At 37.6% G+C, this 20,914-nt stretch overlaps 6 protein-coding genes across 6 annotated transcripts; 4 read left to right on the forward strand and 2 right to left on the reverse strand.

Moving 5' to 3' along the window:
• Positions 1-274: 274 nt before the first annotated feature.
• On the forward strand, positions 275-1,969 carry BATDEDRAFT_88475 (uncharacterized protein; the record flags this gene model as incomplete). The annotated part of the gene is made up of 1 exon (XM_006678652.1): positions 275-1,969. The coding sequence occupies one exon, from the start codon at positions 275-277 to the stop codon at positions 1,967-1,969; it is 1,695 nt and encodes a 564-aa protein (XP_006678715.1).
• Positions 1,970-5,690: 3,721 nt separating this feature from the next.
• BATDEDRAFT_24762 (uncharacterized protein) lies at positions 5,691-6,365 on the forward strand (the record flags this gene model as incomplete). The annotated part of the gene is made up of 1 exon (XM_006678473.1): positions 5,691-6,365. The coding sequence occupies one exon, from the start codon at positions 5,691-5,693 to the stop codon at positions 6,363-6,365; it is 675 nt and encodes a 224-aa protein (XP_006678536.1).
• An 841-nt stretch (positions 6,366-7,206) lies between these two features.
• Positions 7,207-8,394, reverse strand: BATDEDRAFT_88145 (uncharacterized protein; the record flags this gene model as incomplete). Its single annotated transcript, XM_006678747.1, has 1 exon — positions 7,207-8,394. One exon carries the CDS (start codon positions 8,392-8,394, stop codon positions 7,207-7,209), a length of 1,188 nt encoding a protein of 395 aa, XP_006678810.1.
• Positions 8,395-9,657: 1,263 nt separating this feature from the next.
• Positions 9,658-11,236, reverse strand: BATDEDRAFT_88146 (uncharacterized protein; the record flags this gene model as incomplete). The annotated part of the gene is made up of 1 exon (XM_006678748.1): positions 9,658-11,236. The coding sequence occupies one exon, from the start codon at positions 11,234-11,236 to the stop codon at positions 10,403-10,405; it is 834 nt and encodes a 277-aa protein (XP_006678811.1). The 3' UTR covers positions 9,658-10,402.
• Positions 11,237-15,524: 4,288 nt separating this feature from the next.
• Positions 15,525-16,727, forward strand: BATDEDRAFT_24764 (uncharacterized protein; the record flags this gene model as incomplete). The annotated part of the gene is made up of 1 exon (XM_006678474.1): positions 15,525-16,727. The coding sequence occupies one exon, from the start codon at positions 15,525-15,527 to the stop codon at positions 16,725-16,727; it is 1,203 nt and encodes a 400-aa protein (XP_006678537.1).
• A 1,150-nt stretch (positions 16,728-17,877) lies between these two features.
• Positions 17,878-20,146, forward strand: BATDEDRAFT_88478 (uncharacterized protein; the record flags this gene model as incomplete). Its single annotated transcript, XM_006678653.1, has 2 exons — positions 17,878-19,058; positions 19,150-20,146. The coding sequence occupies 2 exons, from the start codon at positions 17,878-17,880 to the stop codon at positions 20,144-20,146; spliced, it is 2,178 nt and encodes a 725-aa protein (XP_006678716.1).
• Between the last annotated feature and the right edge of the window lie 768 nt (positions 20,147-20,914).

Raw genomic sequence — 20,914 nt, forward strand, 5'->3', positions numbered from 1 at the left:
GATGGTTTTTGATTGTTAAACTATCCAGAAATGTCTCACATTCACACACTACTAATGTCTCACACAATGCAAGTCAACACTCTCACACTAGTAATGTCTCACATTAATGAAACATTAATTCTGGTGTAAATTTGACTAATTTCCAAATATTTCAATCGTGTGAATTGTCTTGAAATATCCCAAAATTTTGTTATTTTGACTCGATTAAAAAGTCGATTTTTGTTTTACAATTTGACAAATAAATTGCTTTTTTACTCTTTTTTCTTTTCATAAAATGCCAAAACGATACCTCAATGTTGAATATGGCACTATTTCTACTGAAATCAATGTGACTGACTTTGAAGACCTGAGTGACGTTCAGGATACTATCAAGTCTGAGTATGATCCTGCTATGGCTGACATTGATGCTCCTCAACTCCAACTATACACCAACAGCAACAAGGACCAACTAATCAACACCTGGGCTTTACTCGACTCTCTTCCTCAAAAATACTTTACTCAAGACGGTTCTTGTGTTGTTATTGGTTGTTTACCATCACCTCCAAGACAACCTACTCAAACTTACCTAGGTTCAGCATCTGCAGCAGCCCCACCCGCACTACTGGATTTTTGGACTGCTTTCACAAACTACCCTAACCCTCTTGAAGGAAACACTGTTGTCCAACTTCCAGCAGACATATTCATCCTTGGAAACCATTCAATCGGATCATCCATTTACATCCGTCCTTGTTATCCTAAACTTCTTGAAAAATCACTATCTATTGTGCAATCTGCTGATATACGTCATTTGATCATCCTTGGAAATCCTGGAATTGGCAAGACATATTTTGGTTACTTTTTGCTGTTGCATCTTGCTCGCTCTGGTGCTACAGTCGTGTATGAGAGTGGAGTTAATCAAAAAAGATATCTGCTTACTCCCAATGGTGTATTCGAAGGAGGAAAGCATGCTTTTTGGAAAATCTTGGATTCCTCGTCAACATTCTACATTGTTGATGGCTCGGCACCTGTTGATGTTGATGCCAAGACCATTCTTGTTACTTTACCTCGTTGGGAAATTTGGCATCGGTTTTCCAAGGGGTCCTGCGACATTCGGTATATGCCAGTGTGGTCAAAAGAAGAATTGCATTCCTGTCGCTCAATGCTGTTTCCTACAGTTCCACAAGAATTGATTGAAAGTCTGTATTTGAAGTGGGGAGGAATTGCTCGTTATGTTCTTAAATATGCATTGGTAAAAGAACAACAGGATTTTCTCGACAAAGCTTTAAATATTTCCAATATCGATTCAATTGTCAAGTCTTTTGGTAAATATGGTGAAAACCTAGACGCTTCAAGTTGTTTGATTTATAGATCAGTCAAGGATGGCTTCCACAGTGGTCCTTATCAGTTTGCTTCTGACTATGTGGTTGATGAAATTTACAGCCGTGTCTATGCCAGAGACCGAGATCATCTTATCAGATTTGTTTCTGTTGCTCGAGAAATTGGTGGAACTGGCCAACTTAATAGGGTATTATTCGAAAAGCACGCTCATACAGTTATTGCTAAAGGTGGTTCATTCAAGATTCGTGATTTACGTACCAAGCTGGAGTCTACACTTCAACTGCCGATGGATCTTAGTACTTTGTTATTCTCCAACAATTCTCAAGTTCAAGACGCAACGAATTGCTATTTCCGTCCCATTAGCAATATTTTTGAATCTGTTGATTCGTTCATCAAGCCAAATCTACTTTTCCAAATGACCGGTGCCAAAGATCATCCTTGCAAACAGACTGGGATTTGTAATGTTTTGGAAATACTTGGTAATCCGTCAAAACCAGGACTGTATTGTGTTGTACCTCCTGATCGTTTTGCCTGTTTTACACGCCAAAGCTACCACGGAACAGATGGTCAAGTGTTGTCACAAAACAATACTATTGCGAGTGTTGAGAAGTTGACTCGATTTGTTTTGACGTTTGAACCATCTCATCAATAAGGTATGTAGACTAGAATTAATGATTTTTATTGGCTGCATAACGCTAATCCTAACTCTGTTTCTCGACCTCGTTCTACACAATGCACGGCGTTTGATTTCTTAAAGGTGAATAATATCGTATGGGTTCCATTGGACAACAAACCTCACTTTGTGGAAATGACCACTTTCATTGTCAGGAACTTCCCAATCGTGTAATTTAATCGCTTTGGTTTTGAAACCTATAGTTTCTTGTAAATAATTGCATATCCCAAGACTGTTTTTCACCATACAGTTTTGAAACTAATATTTTGATTCAAGAACAAACTGCGTTTTCCTTTTTCTTTTGCAAATAAAAGTTGTTTTGTTGCTTATAATTATGGTCAATCAATTGACTGCCAAACTGTACAGCAGTTTGGTTGACATTGGATTTGTCCGATCGATAGTCTTGGTTTTCAAACTTGAATCAAATTCCCAGCTGACAAAACACTGCAGGGATTGTTACAAGCACAAAAGCAGCTGTTTCAAGAGATGCTGGTATTATACAAGGAGTACCAGAAAGTATACTCTTACAAATAATTGTTTGCAACTGAATTGAATCAAATAGCCATACGTGATAAACAGCGGGTTGATTCTGGTTTTATTCCCAATCAATGGTATTGACAAAAACAACCAGGGATGAGCCAGGATCAATAGTTGGAGGTTAGACACAATCATGAATGGAATATGCTAGAGTATCAAAAAGATGATCAAAGAAAGCGTGAAATTCAACAGATCAGCAATGATGTCCAAATGCATAGTGTAATCAAGCAAATTTGAATCCATTTTGGCATTGCAAGACACAATATCACATTTGGAAGAGTTGATTGGAAATATAAAGACTCGTACTCGATAAACACGGACTTGTCAATGGTTTGATTTTATACTCTATCATTCTTACAACAAGATCCAGCTAAACCCAGTCTGATGTGTATATTAACGCTTAGTACTGGTTAAAAAACTACCCATTGTATCCAATTTGAGGCATCAAGTATGAGTCTGGCACAAATAGCTCGTATTTATTATGAATTACAAGCAAAGCTATTGACTATTCTACCCTAATACTTTTGACTTGAATTCCTTTCTGCGAATAATTTATGTTTTGACAACTTTGTACATGATTTAGCAGTAAGTGTCGGTTAAAAAACTGGTATCATCGGGTGTTCTATCTATACTACTTTTGATTGATCGAATGTCAATATGTTTGTACAACAGTTTGGTACAACTGACTGTCCATGGATTATTATCACACGAGTCAATGCTGACCTGATTTGCGATATTCAGTGTTGTTGGAATATCAACACAACATCAACACCAAACATCAGATCGACACTGCACGTTGATGTTGATGAATGCAACATGAATATTGAAACAATGCATCATAATGCGTACAAGTCGCAGATTGCAGTTCAAATACAATGCAAAGTGCACATTGTTACAGTTTGGTCATGAACAAAGCGATACGCACAATGTGCAGTTTATGTCTACGACTCGACTGATTGGTAGACAACGACCATTTGCATTGTTGAACAGTAAACTGAACAGTAAATGACCATCAAATGCATGGTTTGGTATCGACATTCAAGCAATCACCATGATTGTAATATTTGCAAGTTGTCCACAAGTTGTTTACAAACGACCATCAATTGACAATGACATGCATGTGTATGTGCATGGTTGACTATACAATACACTACATGAACCAATATTACTGACTGAATACAGGTCACAACTGCGAGTATCCATGTGGTAATGAACTGACATTGGTGTTGATATCGAATTGATTGACTAATCGATCATCATCAATTACATCAGTGATTGGTATATGCAACTGATATACACCATGTTCGAGTCTGATACATGTTGATATATTCCTGTCAATCAGCAATGCAGATTTGTGGCCATTACAGTCGAATGTGAGTCGAGTCGATCATTAAACCAACGAATCAATGATTGCAGTCTAAATGTGGTGCGATTTGATGCGACATGACAATATATTATCCAACAGGTTCAACATACACAACACCGATATCCAATACATCACACATGAATACACTGCATATACAAGCAGTAGCAATAACCAATCAAGACAAACAGTGACAGAGTTACACATCAACATATACTCGATCATCAGTCGAGTCTGCATATATCAATCAGTTGCAACACGTCATAATGTGGATTGTATTGCTCACCAATCGATCATGACAGCTAATCAATACCAATCATGTAGTCAATACAATCACCAACATATCGATGATTGTTGACTGGCGGTTACAACTCGTCAATTACATCCAATGTTACAGGTGATGCACATCTGATTACTGCAAATCAACAACTTGTCAATCATATCATAGTGTGTATTACCAACGGACCATGCAATTACAAATCAATGTATACGTGATCAACATTTGATATTTAATGGTGATGAACCAACCATGATTGATTGTATCATACAACTAATACAGTTGCATTGTCTGGTATTGATGATCAACCCAGTCATGTCAAACAGTAACCAATGTGTGTATATCGAGTTTGTGTTGCATGGACACATCAAGGTGTTTGATAACGAGTCCAACGTGATGATACAAACCCAATATTATATGAATATCCAAGTTGATGAATCAAGTCGAGGTTTGCAAAGTGTCAATGTCAGATCAATCAAACGAACCAGTCAACCATTATATTGTGACTAGTGATGGCACGGTTTGAATGTCAACGAGTTAGACAGTCGACAATATGGGTGATTGTGATTTGGTCAAACCGCAACACTTGCATATCACTGAGTCGGTTTAATGTGTATGATGTGTGGTGTAAGCAGTATGCATAAACTCGTTGATATCATGGACTATAACCAATATACACCACATATACAGTGGTAAACATCAACGTGTGGTGTATCCAGTGATCGTATATTGGTCGATTGGTGCAATATGATCATGTCACATACTATTGTATTGGTGACAATGTGTTGTCGAACAGATGAGATCTCGAGTGTTTGCAGCATAAATGGAGTGGATGTACAATATTGCTTGTGTATTGTCATGTGGTGATATCACCTAGAATATATTGTGTAGCGACATCATAGTGCGACAATATACTCTGGTCGCTAACCCTGATATCAGGGTTTAAATCAAGCAATGGGCAATTGTATAAAGGGGATCCCTTTAAAGTTATGTTGACATTCATAGCAGTAAATCAATGCTAACCCCGACAACACAAATCCCTTAGGACGGTCATTCATGGAATATGCTTTTAATATTATCAATCTAATAATGTATACAAATATGACACCAAACTATCGTGTTGAATCACATTCATTACAACTTGCTCATGTTGTTCATTAACGTATAGTGACATATTGATGTAGTATAAGTTTGAAGGAAGATCACAGAGATGTAAGACAAGAAGAAGGAATGAATCAGAATAGTTGTGATTATTTATTGATAAGAGAACTTTGTCTCTTATATATAGTAAGTATTAGTGGTGAATTAGTGACGGTATAAACGTCACTCCTAAGCTTCACCGTTAAGGGTTCCCAAGCGTTACAGTCTTTGCATAAAGTGAGACAACGGTCATCACCATATCTAAGCATTGTATAGCTTACTTGTTTATACACTGCTTGTTACTAGACCCCATTCTGACTGTCTGGGTCCTATTACAAATGTCATACATTACCAATGTCTAACAGCTCAACCAAACCAATACAATGAAACTATCAATCACCGTACTGTCATCAATCCTTGCTGTCTGCTCGGTTACGATTGCCAATCCAGTTGATCCCAGTTCGACCATGAGTGCTGAAGCTAGCACTCCGACAGCCTCTTCAAGCGGAGCTTCAGCTGATGGATCTGACTCTCCAAAATCTCCTAGCTTATATAAATTTAAGAAATATTGCGGTCAACTCGATGCTACTGAAGTGTCGTTGATCGAAGAAATTGCAAAAGCTCGGGTTAAATCTACGAAAGTGTTTAGACTACTTGAAGACAGACGTTTTGAGCTTGCTATTCGAGAAGGATTGGGTGTTAGAAAGAAGGAAAAGCTCAATAGTATGAGTCAAGTTCCGAGTCGGAAATTGAGTTCTGCTAAAGCCAATTATGAGGAGTTTCGTCAAATTTGTGAAGGAACCAAATATACTATGCATGACTACGCTTCGAAACTTTCGCATAAGAGGAAAGAAATTAGAAAATTAACAAAAAAACTTACAAGCCATTCTTCGTTTGGAGTATCACCGGATGATGATTATAGTCCACCAAAATCACTTTACGGATATCAGGATTGCCTTAAGTATTTCTACAATCGCTTGTCACAATGCTTGCCACAATCCGAGCATGATGCAACTTTTCAAGATTCTGGTGTTCAGCAACAAACTTTTCAATCATAGACTCGTCACATTGTTGCAACTCAAAATGGGCCATCATCCAGCATATGTTGTAATGCAGCGTGTATTGCATGTTGGTTTACTTGTCATTTGTCATACACTCGATGTCGTTCATTCAATAAACATCGTGTATTGCCAAACCATAGTGTATTAGACTAATGGTTTGATCATACTACACCATTCAACTACCATGCATTGTATTGATCACTGCAGTACCACTGCTGAATCCATGCGATTGTGTATATTTGTCATTTGGGATTACCAGTCAACCCATTCCATTTGACACCAACTCATTGGTACCACTGGACTATTTGATACGAATGATCCGGTTGGTTTTGACAATTTGACAGTATCCACAAACCCATGTTTAATATTCGCACATATTCCATTGACATACTACAGACTGACATTGAACGTCACATCACATTATTTTTATTAATGAGTATAGGTTTTTATTGTAAAAGTAAAACAAACTGAAAGATACGAGTCTTTCAATATGTATAATGTAATGTAATTTGCTGCTATGCAAAAGACTGGTCAAAAGAGAGCTTGGACGATAATCAGGAAGTTGTCAAATGAGTTGAATCAACAAAATAGATATGAGATTAATAAATAGTTTCAGGGTTATTTGAGAGACTATTTTTATTTGATCTTGGATAAATTAGGGAGTGTGCAATGCAAGTACTACTGCTTGCTTGTTAATGATTAAAGCTTAGAGATATACTGCTTGGATATTACAACAGATACACACTAATCATTTGAACTGTACGTAAACGGTCAATGTCTGATTGCTTTAACATCAGAAAGTTTAAATTTATTCAAAATCAAATTTATTGGCACATCATCAATCTGAATCTGGCTCATCAAATTCTAAACCATGCCTTTCCGTAAACTTTTTCAATTCCTTTCTGACACTGGCTACTCTATTCCTTACCGCTACATATTCTTGTTTCAATCGGATTTCATCCTCTGGGTTATACTTTGATCCATGTATCTCTTTGCCCATTGCTAACGCCGACCATTTCCTGTATCCAAAAGTCATAAATTTATGATATTCTTGGCGTTTTTTGTTTCGTATTTCTTTAGACAACTCGAGTCTTTTTCTCAAGCGATCAAAGGTTATCTGATATTTTTCGTTCAATATAATCATTCGACTTGAACTAGTACTGGCAGAATCAGCTTCGTTCATTGGTTGTTGCTGGTCTTGGTTGGAAGTGCTTGAATTAATTATATCCATTATTTCCTGCCAGTCTTCGTCGGGAATTTGTGGAATAGGCTCATTGATTGAACCAGATACTTGACTGGAAATGCCTAGACTGAGCTCATCAATTGGTTGCTGTTGGTCTTGGTTGGGTTTTTTTGAATGAATTATATCCATTATTTCCTGCCAGTCATCTTCGGGAATTTGTGGAATAGGCTCATTGATTGAACCAGACACTTGGTTGAAAGTTCCTGAACTGGATTCATCCATTGGTCGTTTTTGACCTTGTTTGGAAGTACTTGGATCAACTAAATCAATTGGGTCTTGCTGGTTTTGTTGCTGTTGGTTTTGGTTGGGTTTTTTTGAATGAATTATATCCATTATTTCCTGCCAGTCATCTTCGGGAATTTGTGGAATAGGCTCATTGATTGAACCAGACACTTGACTGGAAATGCCTAGACTGAGCTCATCAATTGGTTGCTGTTGGTTTTGGTTGGGGTTTTTTGAATGAATTATATCCATTATTTCTTGCCAGTCATCTTCGGGAATTTGTGGAATAGGCTCATTGATTGAACCAGACACTTGGTTGAAAGTTCCTGAACTGGATTCATCCATTGGTTGTTGTTGGTCTTTGTCAAGAATGCTTAAATCAAGCTCATCCATTATACTTTGCCAGTCGTCAGAAGTTCCTGAACTAGGTTCATCAGTTGGACCAGACACTTGACTAGAAGTGACTGATGCTTGGGGTGAACCATTGTTATCACTTGGGATCAGTATTGCATTAGCGGTTGCTGCAGCAGTCAATACGAATAAAATATCAACCAATTTCATCAAGCCGATCAATGGGTTTAAACTATTAATACAAAAGTAGTGTTGAAACGTGTCAATTATAAAGTTGAACTCAATTGATTGTATTTGTATGTTTTGTATAGCAAACCAACCCTAACCCTTTTAGGTTAACCAATTATATAGGACTACTTGATTGCTTGTAATGAAATGAACCAATATCAAACTAAACAGTGTGGTGCTCCCTATCCATAATATCATATTGATAAATTTGATGATAATGTCAATTGAATTATGCTTTTATGACCCTTCTATCAGGTATTTTGAAAATCACCCTTCAAAAGTGTTGTGTAACCGCAAACGCTCCCTTTTACAACTGTACTCATCATGCAATGACTTTGATTTGGGATATACAATGATTGTATATCCGGTTGACTGGTACTACACATTGACTGCAATTGCGTGTTTGATATACAACAACCATCATATGACACACAATCAGACTATAGTGTTGAATCTACATTTTGTGCACTCTTAGTAATCATGCATTGTACGATCACCAAGTTTGAATCCACATTCATGTATTGTGTTTGACTGTCAATGTTGCCAATACAACTTTGTACTCATTTGTTGTATTCTGAATCACAAATACGATCACAATCTAGTTCAACAACAATCATGACACATGCCAGTAATGCAACTGTTTATTACACACCAACACTGTTATTCAGTGGTCCATTTATGTCAATATGGCTGCAAGTTGTTGTTATATCACGTATTCTGGACATGGTTTTGATATTGCACATCCAGTTCCATTACATTGTTGCTAACCAATCATTGTAATGCTGTATGTCCCCATAATCATGGACATGGACATGAGCATGTGGTTTCACGTATAATATTACAACCACGCATGTCGTTGGTCGAATCATCACTACTAGTGTATACTACAATACACTACATGTATGTTGGCATATGTTGTACCAAGTTGGTTGCATTGCTACAATGTGGCATGCTCCAACCTGTTTGAATGACTGTTGTACAGCATATTGATATTGACCACATGTGATACTGGTCACCAACAAAGTGATCAGTAATATACAATTGACCATTCAATCAAACTAGCAATGTTTCCATATTAAACATGCTCCAGCAAATTATAACCTAGAGCAGCAACCCATAAATACTGCAGACTGATTACTGACTGACCGTTTGAATGACAAAACTATACAAAGTGAAGCGAATCACTCAAGACAGTAAGCCTCTTGAACATTACAACTGATTCCACATTTATCGTGTTGTTGATGAACACAATATAACATAAAATGCGTACTCCTGGCATAAAATAAAACACGAGTGATTTTGGCTAACCAGTCATTTTGAAACTAGACTGTACAATCAGACCATCAGCACTCAATGAATAACCATCCAACTTGCATCCATCAAACCAATCCTAACAATGACAATGCTAAATACAAGAAAGCAAACCGTCCCAACCAAAAACTCACCTGGAACGAAACCAGTCATCAAATCAATTGAATCAATCTTGCTCAAGTAGATCCACTCCATCTTAAACTCAATTTGGCTATTTTTGACTTGTGGACATTTATCAGTCTGACATGATTTGCCTACTATTATAGTCACTCGTCTATTGATACGTTTTCAATTACCGTTCAGAACCAGTATTTTTCAACCACGTTGATCGTATTGGCTGTACACTCGATTCACTCGCTTACTTTAAAGCTGCTCGACAGTTGTACTGTGCGCTTGGTGATCTTGATTGAGTCATCATTCAACTCATCAACGTAGTTGTCTATAATAAACCAACGTGTCATCTTGAATGGTAGCAGTCCTTGTTATGTCTGGTTACATGAATACACACATGCATGTCAGCATCATCAATGTGTACAACTATGCAATATGTAAACTGTATCGTATTGAAACATACAAGTGTCGGTGTACAATGATCAGATACAATGCATGTAAATCCAAATTTATTGTAAATTAAACCATAATGACAATTGAATCGGTTGAAACAAGTCCAGATTAACATTCAAATCAATGGTTCGCGATCTTCACTTTCGGGTCGTTTAAAGTGTGATTTTAATTCACTCATAAGCTTGGAAACCCTTTTCCGTTTATTGGAGGGAGCTTTCTGTCTAGAGGATCCAGATCCAGATGGTCTACTTGATGATGGTTGCGACTCTTGATGTTGTTGACCACTAGAGCTTTGACCAGGAGTCTTACTGTATTCTAATGATAATTCGCCAAGGTAACCTTTAACGGAAGGGTGCTTGTTGATAAGATAAAGTTGCTGATCAAATAATCTAAAATTTGAAGAATCTCCAAAAACGAGATACACGAGCCTCATTTTGGTCAAATATATTTCAGATTCAAGACCATTTTTCTTGAGCTGGCACTCATTATAGCGTTTTTCAATATCCTCAAGTTTGGATCTTTGGGCTTCGAGATCAAGCTTAGTCTTCTGAATTTCACCATCATATTCTGGACTGCCGCCGCTTGTTTGAGATTTTTCTTCCAAAACTTCAATCTTTGTTTTCAAGTCTATTACCAGCATAATCTGGCTGTCATATTCAGGTTTTAACGGGTCGCATATTTTTCCTTGCTGATTAAGATCATGACTTAGCCTTACGTATTTTTCGAGCAATTCCTTGATGCTATCTGGAAGTTGATCAAGACCACCTAAACCTATACCGTTTGGATTAGGAGTTGGCGAGGTGCTAGCTTCAGTACTTGTAGTTGCACTGGGAATGAATGTTGAAGTGCTAGTTTCAACATCTGTAGTTGCACTGGGATCGATTGGATTGGCTGTAGTAACTGAGCAGGCAAGCAAGATCGATGACAATACAGCAACTGCGAGTTTCATTCTACTGGTTTGGTTGAGCAAGTTGTAATGGCATTCAACAGGTCAGTTTTGGATTGTATTTATATACATTATTGAATAAATAATATTAAAAGCATATCCCTTGAATGACCGTTTTAAGGGTTAGTGTTGTCAGGGTTGAATGGTGATTTGTTATCAATGCCAAACTTTGAAGGGATATCCCTTTATATGGTGACCTATAACCTTGGTTGAGCCGCTATTTGTCCATACATTCGAATATCATATGGTTGATTATAAAGCCTCACCCTCAAAATGGCTATGGTCAAGGGTTAGGGTCAAGAAATGAACATAAACCAAAACTGGAATGAGTTGACACTCGGCTATTAGTTGGTCATCAATATGTGCCGTGATATTCCATGCTTGTTAAAGTAGCAAGTGATTGGCATGATTCAACGTACAAGTAGTGTATAATGAGCATCGGATGATACCGTTTTACTTGAACAAGAGTGCTAAATCCGTTGAAATAATTGTAATTTAGTCGTCTATTTCTGTACTACATTTTACACCCTCATTGTTACACAATATCAAATGTCTACAAAGAAAACAGCTGGAAATGGAATGCGTTTGTAGGAATAGAAAACACCATACACAAGATGACAGTAGTATTGCGTACATACAAATCAAAGTATGCTATCATGATTGTCAACGGATTGATTGAAAACAACTTTATATCCAACTTGCCCATCAACAACCAACAACTCTGCAAGATCCTTCTTGCCAATATCACAGTATCTGGATGGAAATACGGAACCGATTCAAACTGCTGTCAATCAATACTGTCATTCAACACTGCAAGGCTGACATTGACTAGTTGTTTGACATCTCATTATCTCCAAAGAAAAACGGAATCCAGACCAGATTCGCTTGGAATGTCAACAACAACTCACTGTTTGTTGCTACATCAAGACTCGTCAGTACAGACCCACACAATACAATGTAAAAAGTATCAGGCAACCAGATACAAATGAACTGTTTGTCTGCAATATGCTGCATCATATTGGAATGGGTCCTGAAACTCGTTTTATCATTGCATCTCACAGCACCAAAACAGTCTACATTGCTATCAAGTATTGCCATGTGGTGCTATTGTCCGAGTTGACAAGGATACAGCAAACAATACCCAACTTTAATTGGATTTGATATTTCGTATCCTGTGTATATGCGATTGTGCTGTCAACTCATCAAACTGCGGTCAAGTCGATGATAAAGCAATGATTGTCGACTTTTGTATCCAAAAACAGTCAAAAACTACATTAAAACAGACATTATGGACAAACTCTACAAAGGAAATGGTAAATTCCATTATTCTGGGTTGATACAAATCGCAGTCAAAACAACAAACGCTGTAAACATGGATACGATGAACAAGTCGTTGTAGGAATGGAATGCAAGTTGCTGGAGAGTATTGAGCGAGCCAAATCAGAGATTGATGGATTGGTTTAAAATGGGGTAACAGACTGATATTTGAAACGATTTACAACGATATGTCCATGATCTTGAAGCAACAGTTGCAGTTCTAATGGAATATTTTGTTGGTAGCATTCATCTTTAAATGTAGGCATATTGGTATCCAGCAACAATGGAAAATGTGTAATATTACAACTGTAATGTCTGGACAACTGACTGTCTGAATAACAGTAACTATTTCCAGTGATGCTGATTTGTAAACACTCGAATTATTCAACACTCTATCAATGCATTTGCAAGAGTCATTGGACGTATTCGTTGTTTGAAAGTTGATTCTCATACATTCAGAAGTGTGAGTTATAAAGCTTATTTCCACGCAGACACGACCAATGTATTACTTTCTGTTGGATAGGCTGTATCATCTGTCATCAATTCAGACACACTTGTCAGCCCTGTTCCGTATACAATGAGTCACATATGGACACATATGGACACCAATGCAACAATCAAGAATCAATTGTCATTTACAAGTCCGAATTGCCAACCAACAATCGTACTAATGGACCAACGGACCAATGCCAAAACACCTGCACATCAGACAGTTTATTGGACATGACTTGATTGTTTTTGACAACTGTTTGAAAACTGCTTGATGACTCGAGTAATCCAATCACACATTGCTGGCAATTAAATGTAACTATACAATGTGTCATGTATACATTGGATACTATCAGTTTATCAGTGACTATCTGGTATTTGTTTATGCATGATTACTTGGACTACTATTTGCAATCAACACAATAACTGGTGTCAATGACCGATAACAATGAAACCAAACGATTTCCCACATCAGATTATACACATTCATTCTGGAATGTAACTTTGCATCGATATCGTAAATATCAGCCAGAATCCGAGCCAAACGAGTCAAGCGAGTGTCGCAAGCTTGCATTCATTTGAAAATACTCAACATCAGGCTAAAGTTGCATGTGAAATGGTCATTTGTACAAGGTTAAACAACATCGATATTTACAATCAATGTGATGTTGGAACAGAGCTGCTATTTCCGAATTTAAAAGTCCAAATTGTACACATTGTTATCAAGTCTAATCCACACCATTCATGTCATACCATGTCATGCTTGATAGTTTCATACACTGCTGCAAGAGTTGTATTGTGTGTATTTCGAGTATTTCCATCACTCCATCATATGTCGCATGTGTTGGCATGTCAAGTGTGGTGATATCAGGTCAAAACAGTCGATTGGCATAATAATCCATCAACATTCGAGTCGTTTGGTCAACCAAACAGTTGTATCATGCGGTAATATCAATATACTGCGATTGTAGCATGTCATTCATCAGATATTGTTGAAACCATTACAAAACCTGTTTGGACCAAATCAAACTGTGACGAATACCGCATACTCGGATCATCATCAACTAAACCAGGAATACACACTTTGACAATATTGGCGGTTGATGATTGAACCTGATTCATGGCTAATTCGTCGAGTGTTTATAATGTGTTAATATAACCAGTCATATATCATTTGGTGTTGTTAACCTGTGGTTTGGTAATGGTTTGATTGCAAGTGATTCCTGGACACAACACATTGCAAACCAAGCAACTTGACTACTTGAACGACTCAAATGACTCGATACTAACCGGAATTCAATACAATTGTTGAATAGTCCGTGTAATATCAGATCTAGTCAAGTCAACAGACAAGCCAACATACACGACAGCCGATACAACTATATACAGCAAAAATGCGTTGGATTCATTTGTGATTGTATACTCATCAATCTTGAATGACAGTGTTTGTGCAGTTTTGGATATAGGTTGTATGGATATTGCAACAAACCTGTAGTATTATAGTATGACTGGCATATACTACTATTGGATCAAACAACATAACAGTCCGATATAATGTCAAATATATGTGCATAGAATGGTCACCAAACCTGATTGGTTGTATATCAGTCATAAACAACTACCAATTAGCAACAAGTGACATTTGTATACATTGACAGAATTACTACAGACAACACCAACAATTACAAGATCATGTGCAATATATCAAGAATTGTGACATGGTTTCAATAAACCAACAACAACTGAACAAATGACATTGCAATGATTATTCATAGAACAAGGCAATCAAACGACAACGACAATGTTAGTGACAATTATGTTGGACAATATTCATGATTCAAATATCGACAGTCAAACATTGGTTAACCAACAGTTGTACGATTATACAACTGACCCGTGTATTGACAAATGGTCAACATCGATCCAGTCATAGTTGAAATAGTGTATCACAGGACTCGAAAGTTGACACAGTATTGTTGTGGTGTAATATTAGCAACTACACACAACTTGACATGAATGACAATGTTGATGTCAAAACTGTCAATGTATTACAATGTATTGGTCAACAGTGACTGCAATCAATGACAATATTGCAGTCAATTCAATCCAATTGTTGATTGAAACAATTATTATCCACTTGTCAGATTCAGCATATAAATGCATGTTTTGTAACATATTTACTAATCCAACAATTGACTGATTAACAATAATTGAATATTAAAATGTTGAATAAAAGACTCGAGTCATTATATGAATGACGTAATCAATTATTGAGTTGAATTGACACTTTATTAAACAATACAAATAATCACATGACAAATGTTTAAACACTATTCAAAGTGTGAATTTGTCTCACATTATTCACATGATATCGAGTTTTGGATTTAAAGTCCAATTTTTTCTTTTCTTTTTTATTCTTTTCTTCATTCCATTCTTATTCTATTTCATTCCATTCAATTCTTTCATTTCTCTTCAGTAAACTACAATGGAAAATGAAAGGTTTTACATCAAATATCTGGACTATCAGCCAGTGGAAATCGAAACCCACTTCAATGGAGAACTAGAAAGAAAAAGACCACTTGACAGTGTATCGAAACTGATTGCTGCTTTCCAAGCACTTCCCAACTCTCCTCTTGCTTCTGCTTTTGTTGGAGACCTCACCATCCATTTTGTGGTGGATGGTCCAGCCATTCCCGGGAATACTCTGTTGACCTCCATTCAGCATCCAGTTGGTTCCTACGACCAACCACTTGTCATCAAGTCAGGTATTGTTCATGGTCCTACCGTAGGAATCAATGACTTTGTCAGAAAAGGTATACCAACGTATTGGAAAGTTTCTGGCGCTCTCTCGGATTCCTTAGCCGTAAAAGGTGTTTGTTCTCGTATGTATCGAAATGCTGATAACCATCTTGGTTACTACGAATCAGGGCAACCAGCTTTCTTTTATGAGGAAAACAAACCCACTCTCAAAATCAATGTATTATTCGAAACAAAAGAAAACGCCCTTCGCTTCGATAGTCACTTACGAAATGAATCGATTACCATCAACTCTCCTATGAACAGCCTGACAATTAATTCCAGTGTTTCTACAACCTCAACCGCTCAGCTTGGAGAAAGAATCTATTATAAGGATTACATCCCTACTGATTCTGAATCGCCACAAGACACTCAGTCTGTAATAACCATTCAGTTTTCAACCTTTGAAAAAACAAGCGACGAGTTCAAATACCAAAGAATCGAAAAATTGTCAATTTTTGGTTCGATGGGGAAAGCAGAAAGCTGTCACTTGATATCTGACTCTCATTGTAGAAACTACCCCTCTTATGAAAAATACGACAAAGACCCAAACAATAGGCTAGCAATGTCAATGGACCTTCACGGTTGGTTTATCAACTTGAGCACCGAGATTCCGCTGTTCTATTTGAAAATCGTCTCCATTTCTGATTCGGTTATTGTAGAAGACAGATATAAAGTCGTACTTGCGGTAGTAGCATTGAATCAAGAATCGGCTGATATGATATTTTATCGCTTGATTGAAGGCTCGACACAAACAGATAACCCACTCATAATGAATACTTCAGTTCATGTGACTAACCCTACTATATTCCGGAAATGTCTGGAATGGAAAGAGAAGGAAACCACGAAGAAGTGGGATGATTATTATTCAATGGATTCTGCGGTCCCGTAAACAAAATTTCAATAAATACGATTTCATAATATCTCCATTACAATTTCCTTTTATGTTAAATCAACTTTAGAATATTAACGAATTTTAAAACATCAAGTATGAATTTGGCACAGAAACCTCCTAATAACTCAAACTTATAAGCTCTAAATTGCTCTATCCCACCTTTTTGGCCTGAATTACTAATCTCATAAATTGTCATTTTTGAAAATTTTGGACACTGGTATCATTTGAATCTTATGAAACAAGTGTTTAGTATAAGTATGGCACCAACTATCTACCATTAATATTAGCTCATACACCTGCTCTAATGATTTTAACCAACGTGAATGCCACAGACAAATATTCATTTTAACAACACTCGATAGATTTTACTAGGAGCTATCTACTAAAATACCTGGTATCATTCGGTGTCCCATCTATACTACCATTGTCATTCTTAATTCTTCCCCAATGTTTGTAATTGCACACCATACAAAACCACCTTTTATTATGTTCAGGTAATTCTCGGCAGGCTTTAAACATTGACATTATGAAGCTTTGAATCTCACAATGCCATTGTTTAAAAGCTAAACGGTTAATCAAAACACATTAGTGCTCATCAAGCAAATGTAAATGAATGTATCATCAACGCATTAGAATTTATTAAGTTGTGAAAATGTGAAATTGTTCATGGTGCTGTTAAAGCTCAAGTCCCTTTTGAAGTGATGCAAATGCAACAAATACCTCGGTCATACTCGTCTCCTGTACTTCATGACTTACAATACCAAGTCGTCGGGCTAGTTGACCACTATCACCACAGGTTTCCGGCAATTCCAAAACACGGAAAATATGCTCTAGTAACTCTAGTCCTATAATCATCTTCTCCTTGTCAGTCGACGCGGCCAATAGCTGTGTTTGTAAAGCTTCAACGCCAAGCTTTGTCATTTGCAATACAGTCGTTCCACCCACTTGTCGAGCTACTTGCCATGTGCCAAGTTTACCAATATTTTGCAAAAACCAATCATTCACCACATTCACGGATTCACTTGTTCTTATCGAAACCTTGTATCCGCATCCGTAAACAGATTTGAGCCTCTGCGGAGTACCAATACATTGCATACGGCCATTGACAACAATGCCAATACGATCGCCAAGTGCTTTCGCTTCTTTCATGGAATGGGTGGTAAGGATTACAGATGTGTGTTGTTTGAGTCTTGCATGGTATTTAAACAAGATTTTTCCTGGAGAGAATATTGCCACTTCACAACCATGGAGTTTCCCCTTTATCTCCAGTTTTTGGTTCTCTACTTATAAAAGTATTCCCTCACTCCAAGTACCCAGACACGCATTACAAGAGGATGGCTTTATTGAAAACTTTAACGAAGATCATATTTCAGATTCCGACCGCAATGTGCTATCCATTAACAATATACTGAAGGAATTTAAAGTCAAAGAAAAACCAAAGGATGCATCTTCTGATTCTAGCAAGGGGATCTTTGGCAGATTTTTTTGTGGTGCAGCAACGGAAACCAAAATTAAGCGTGCTGTGCAAGACTTTAATTTGAATTTACACAGTAGTCAGATTCTTGCACTACTGGGCCACAACGGTGCGGGAAAAACTACATTAATATCCATGATAAGTGGTGTTGTGTTGCCAAAATCAGGCCACATTTACGTCAAATCCAAGTCGGGCGACAAAGTGATGGATATAACGGACCCTTTTGCATTGTCAATGTTTAGACAAGAACTTGGTGTATGTCCACAGTTTGATGTAATCTTTGAATCTCTCACTGTTCGTGAGCATTTAGAACTGTATTGTGGTATTAAGGGTGTGACGATTGATGGCCGAGTTGGAGATTTTATATCTAGTGGTCAAAAAGAGGCTGCAAATTTAAAAATGCAATATGTCGAGGCCATAGCACGCGATGTTGAACTGTATGCTAAACTAGATGCCTACATCAGTACTCTCTCTGGCGGTATGAGACGCAAACTAAGTGTAGCTATTGCGCTACTTGGATCTCCTCGTATCGTGTTGTTGGATGAGCCAACTACTGGCATGGATGTTGCTGCTCAACAACGTATCTGGTCTTTGATTCGAAGCTGCAAAAAGAATCGTGTTTTGATTTTGACTACACATTCTATGGAGGAGGCCGATGTTCTTGGTGACCGTATTGCTATCATGTCGAATGGCCATCTCAAAACACTTGGCACATTGATCTTTCTTAAATCGCAATTCGGTACGGGATATAGTATTGATTTTGTCAAGTCTGACAAAGCTACAATGTCCAATCAACTATCCACTCGGGCAGATTCAACAATTCTCAAAATTGTGCAGCAATTTTTTCCTGCTGCGTAAGTAGTATATATAGGGCACTGAATGATACCAGTTTTTATTCATTCACAAGTCTAAATTTATAGTGACACCACATTGCTTTCCTTCCAGACAAAAAATGTCTGGCCATAATACACCGATTTCAACAGCTCACTCCTTTCTCTCACTGAATACTCCAAGGGTGTCTGTGGAGGCAAAAATCAATTCAGACTTACCAGGGCTCAAGACTCTGCTTGTCGAATACTTTTCTGGAGCAAGGTTGTTTGCCAAAATCCAAAGAACAGACACCGGAATCACTCAGGCAATAGTTCAGGGACATCCGAAGCAGTTTCCCTCTTCTCTTGAATACCTCAGAGAACTGCTACAAATCAAATATGATGCTGCTATTGTTTGGGGCGAAGCGAGCGCTGTTTCCAAAGAAAGCCGATACAACTCGATCACTATTGAAGAAGCTTTACCAACTTTGGAAAGGGATCCGTCCTCGGGAGAGTTTCTGGAAAAGGAACTTGACGAAATCTCTTTTGGTGGGTCTGCTGCTACTGAAGCTTTGAAGAAAGTTGTCAAGGAAACATTCGCTAGTATGGCAAATGCAACTACTGGTTTTGGAATTGCAAAAGGATGGATTCCCGCTGTCCCGGAAAAGCATATCATTGTCAAACGTGGAGACGAAGAATACGACTTGGAGGTTTCTATCATTTCTTCTCTCTCCGCATTGATTGAAGCAGTGCAGAAGAAATTCCCATTGGCTCTGAAAGTCAAGAAACTCTACCGCTTGCACGAAGAAACTCCAATCGTTGTGACTGATATGAAAGACCTGCGCCAAGAATATTTGTATTATGTCCTGGCAGGTTTCGAAGAGCTTCCCAAGAAGCAGACCACCAAGTTCACAACAATGGAGGAGTTCTTTGACAAGTTGAAGATTCAACAAGAACTGGATGATGATGAAATTCAGCTTATCAAGGACTGTCTTGGAAAACAGAAAGTCAAATTCACCCAATTGATGGCCACTGGCGATCTGGCATTGACTGATGAGAAGCTCAAAGAAATTGGAATCTCTCAGTTGGGTTTAAGAACAGCAGTTCTATTAGTTATTAAAGGCAATCGATAAAATCCTTGATGTAAATTGAATTTACTTGATAACATTGCTTAATCGTTTTTATTCATATCCAACCCATCCAACCCATCCAATACATAATTCAATTTACTCACCAAATGCCACTCATCTCCCAACTGACTTTGTAGAGTAGTATTGCTTTTTCGGTCAATATTCTTATCCGATAATCTATGCAAACAATCTGGTATGCTATTTTTCATTGAGATTGACACTGAATATTGTGAATTGATCAAGACCTGGTCGAATGGCAAAAGTCTTGGTCTTATAATGATTGGAAATATTACAATTGTAATTTTGTGGCTCTTACATTATTACAATTGTAATTCCGAGTTTACAATTGTAGTTTCCATTGTTTACTACAAATGTCAGCAGATTACATCCTGAATCAGAAGAGTTGCTGCTTTTAATGATGCTGATTTGTCAGAAGAGCTCAATTTGATCAACAAGAATTTACTCAATGCATTTGCTAGGGCAATCAGTCGCACACGTCGTCCCAAATTGGACTCTCATATTCACAGAAATGGTGCGTATGAACCACATCCCCACGCAGATACAATCAATTTGTTGCTTTCTATTGGAGAGTCTACACTGTCTGCGATCAATTCAGAAATACCTGTTAGCCCTGTCCCTTACGCAGTCAGTCCTTATATGGATGTCACTGCCAGAATCAAGATCTTGACCTGACGAATAAACATATACACGTCAGAACTACTAAACAAGAATCGTGTAATGGACCGATGCCGAGATATTTGCAAATCAGAC

The sequence above is a fragment of the Batrachochytrium dendrobatidis genome (assembly GCF_000203795.2).
Source record: "Batrachochytrium dendrobatidis JAM81 unplaced genomic scaffold BATDEscaffold_5, whole genome shotgun sequence".
NCBI lineage: Eukaryota > Fungi > Chytridiomycota > Chytridiomycetes > Rhizophydiales > Batrachochytrium > Batrachochytrium dendrobatidis.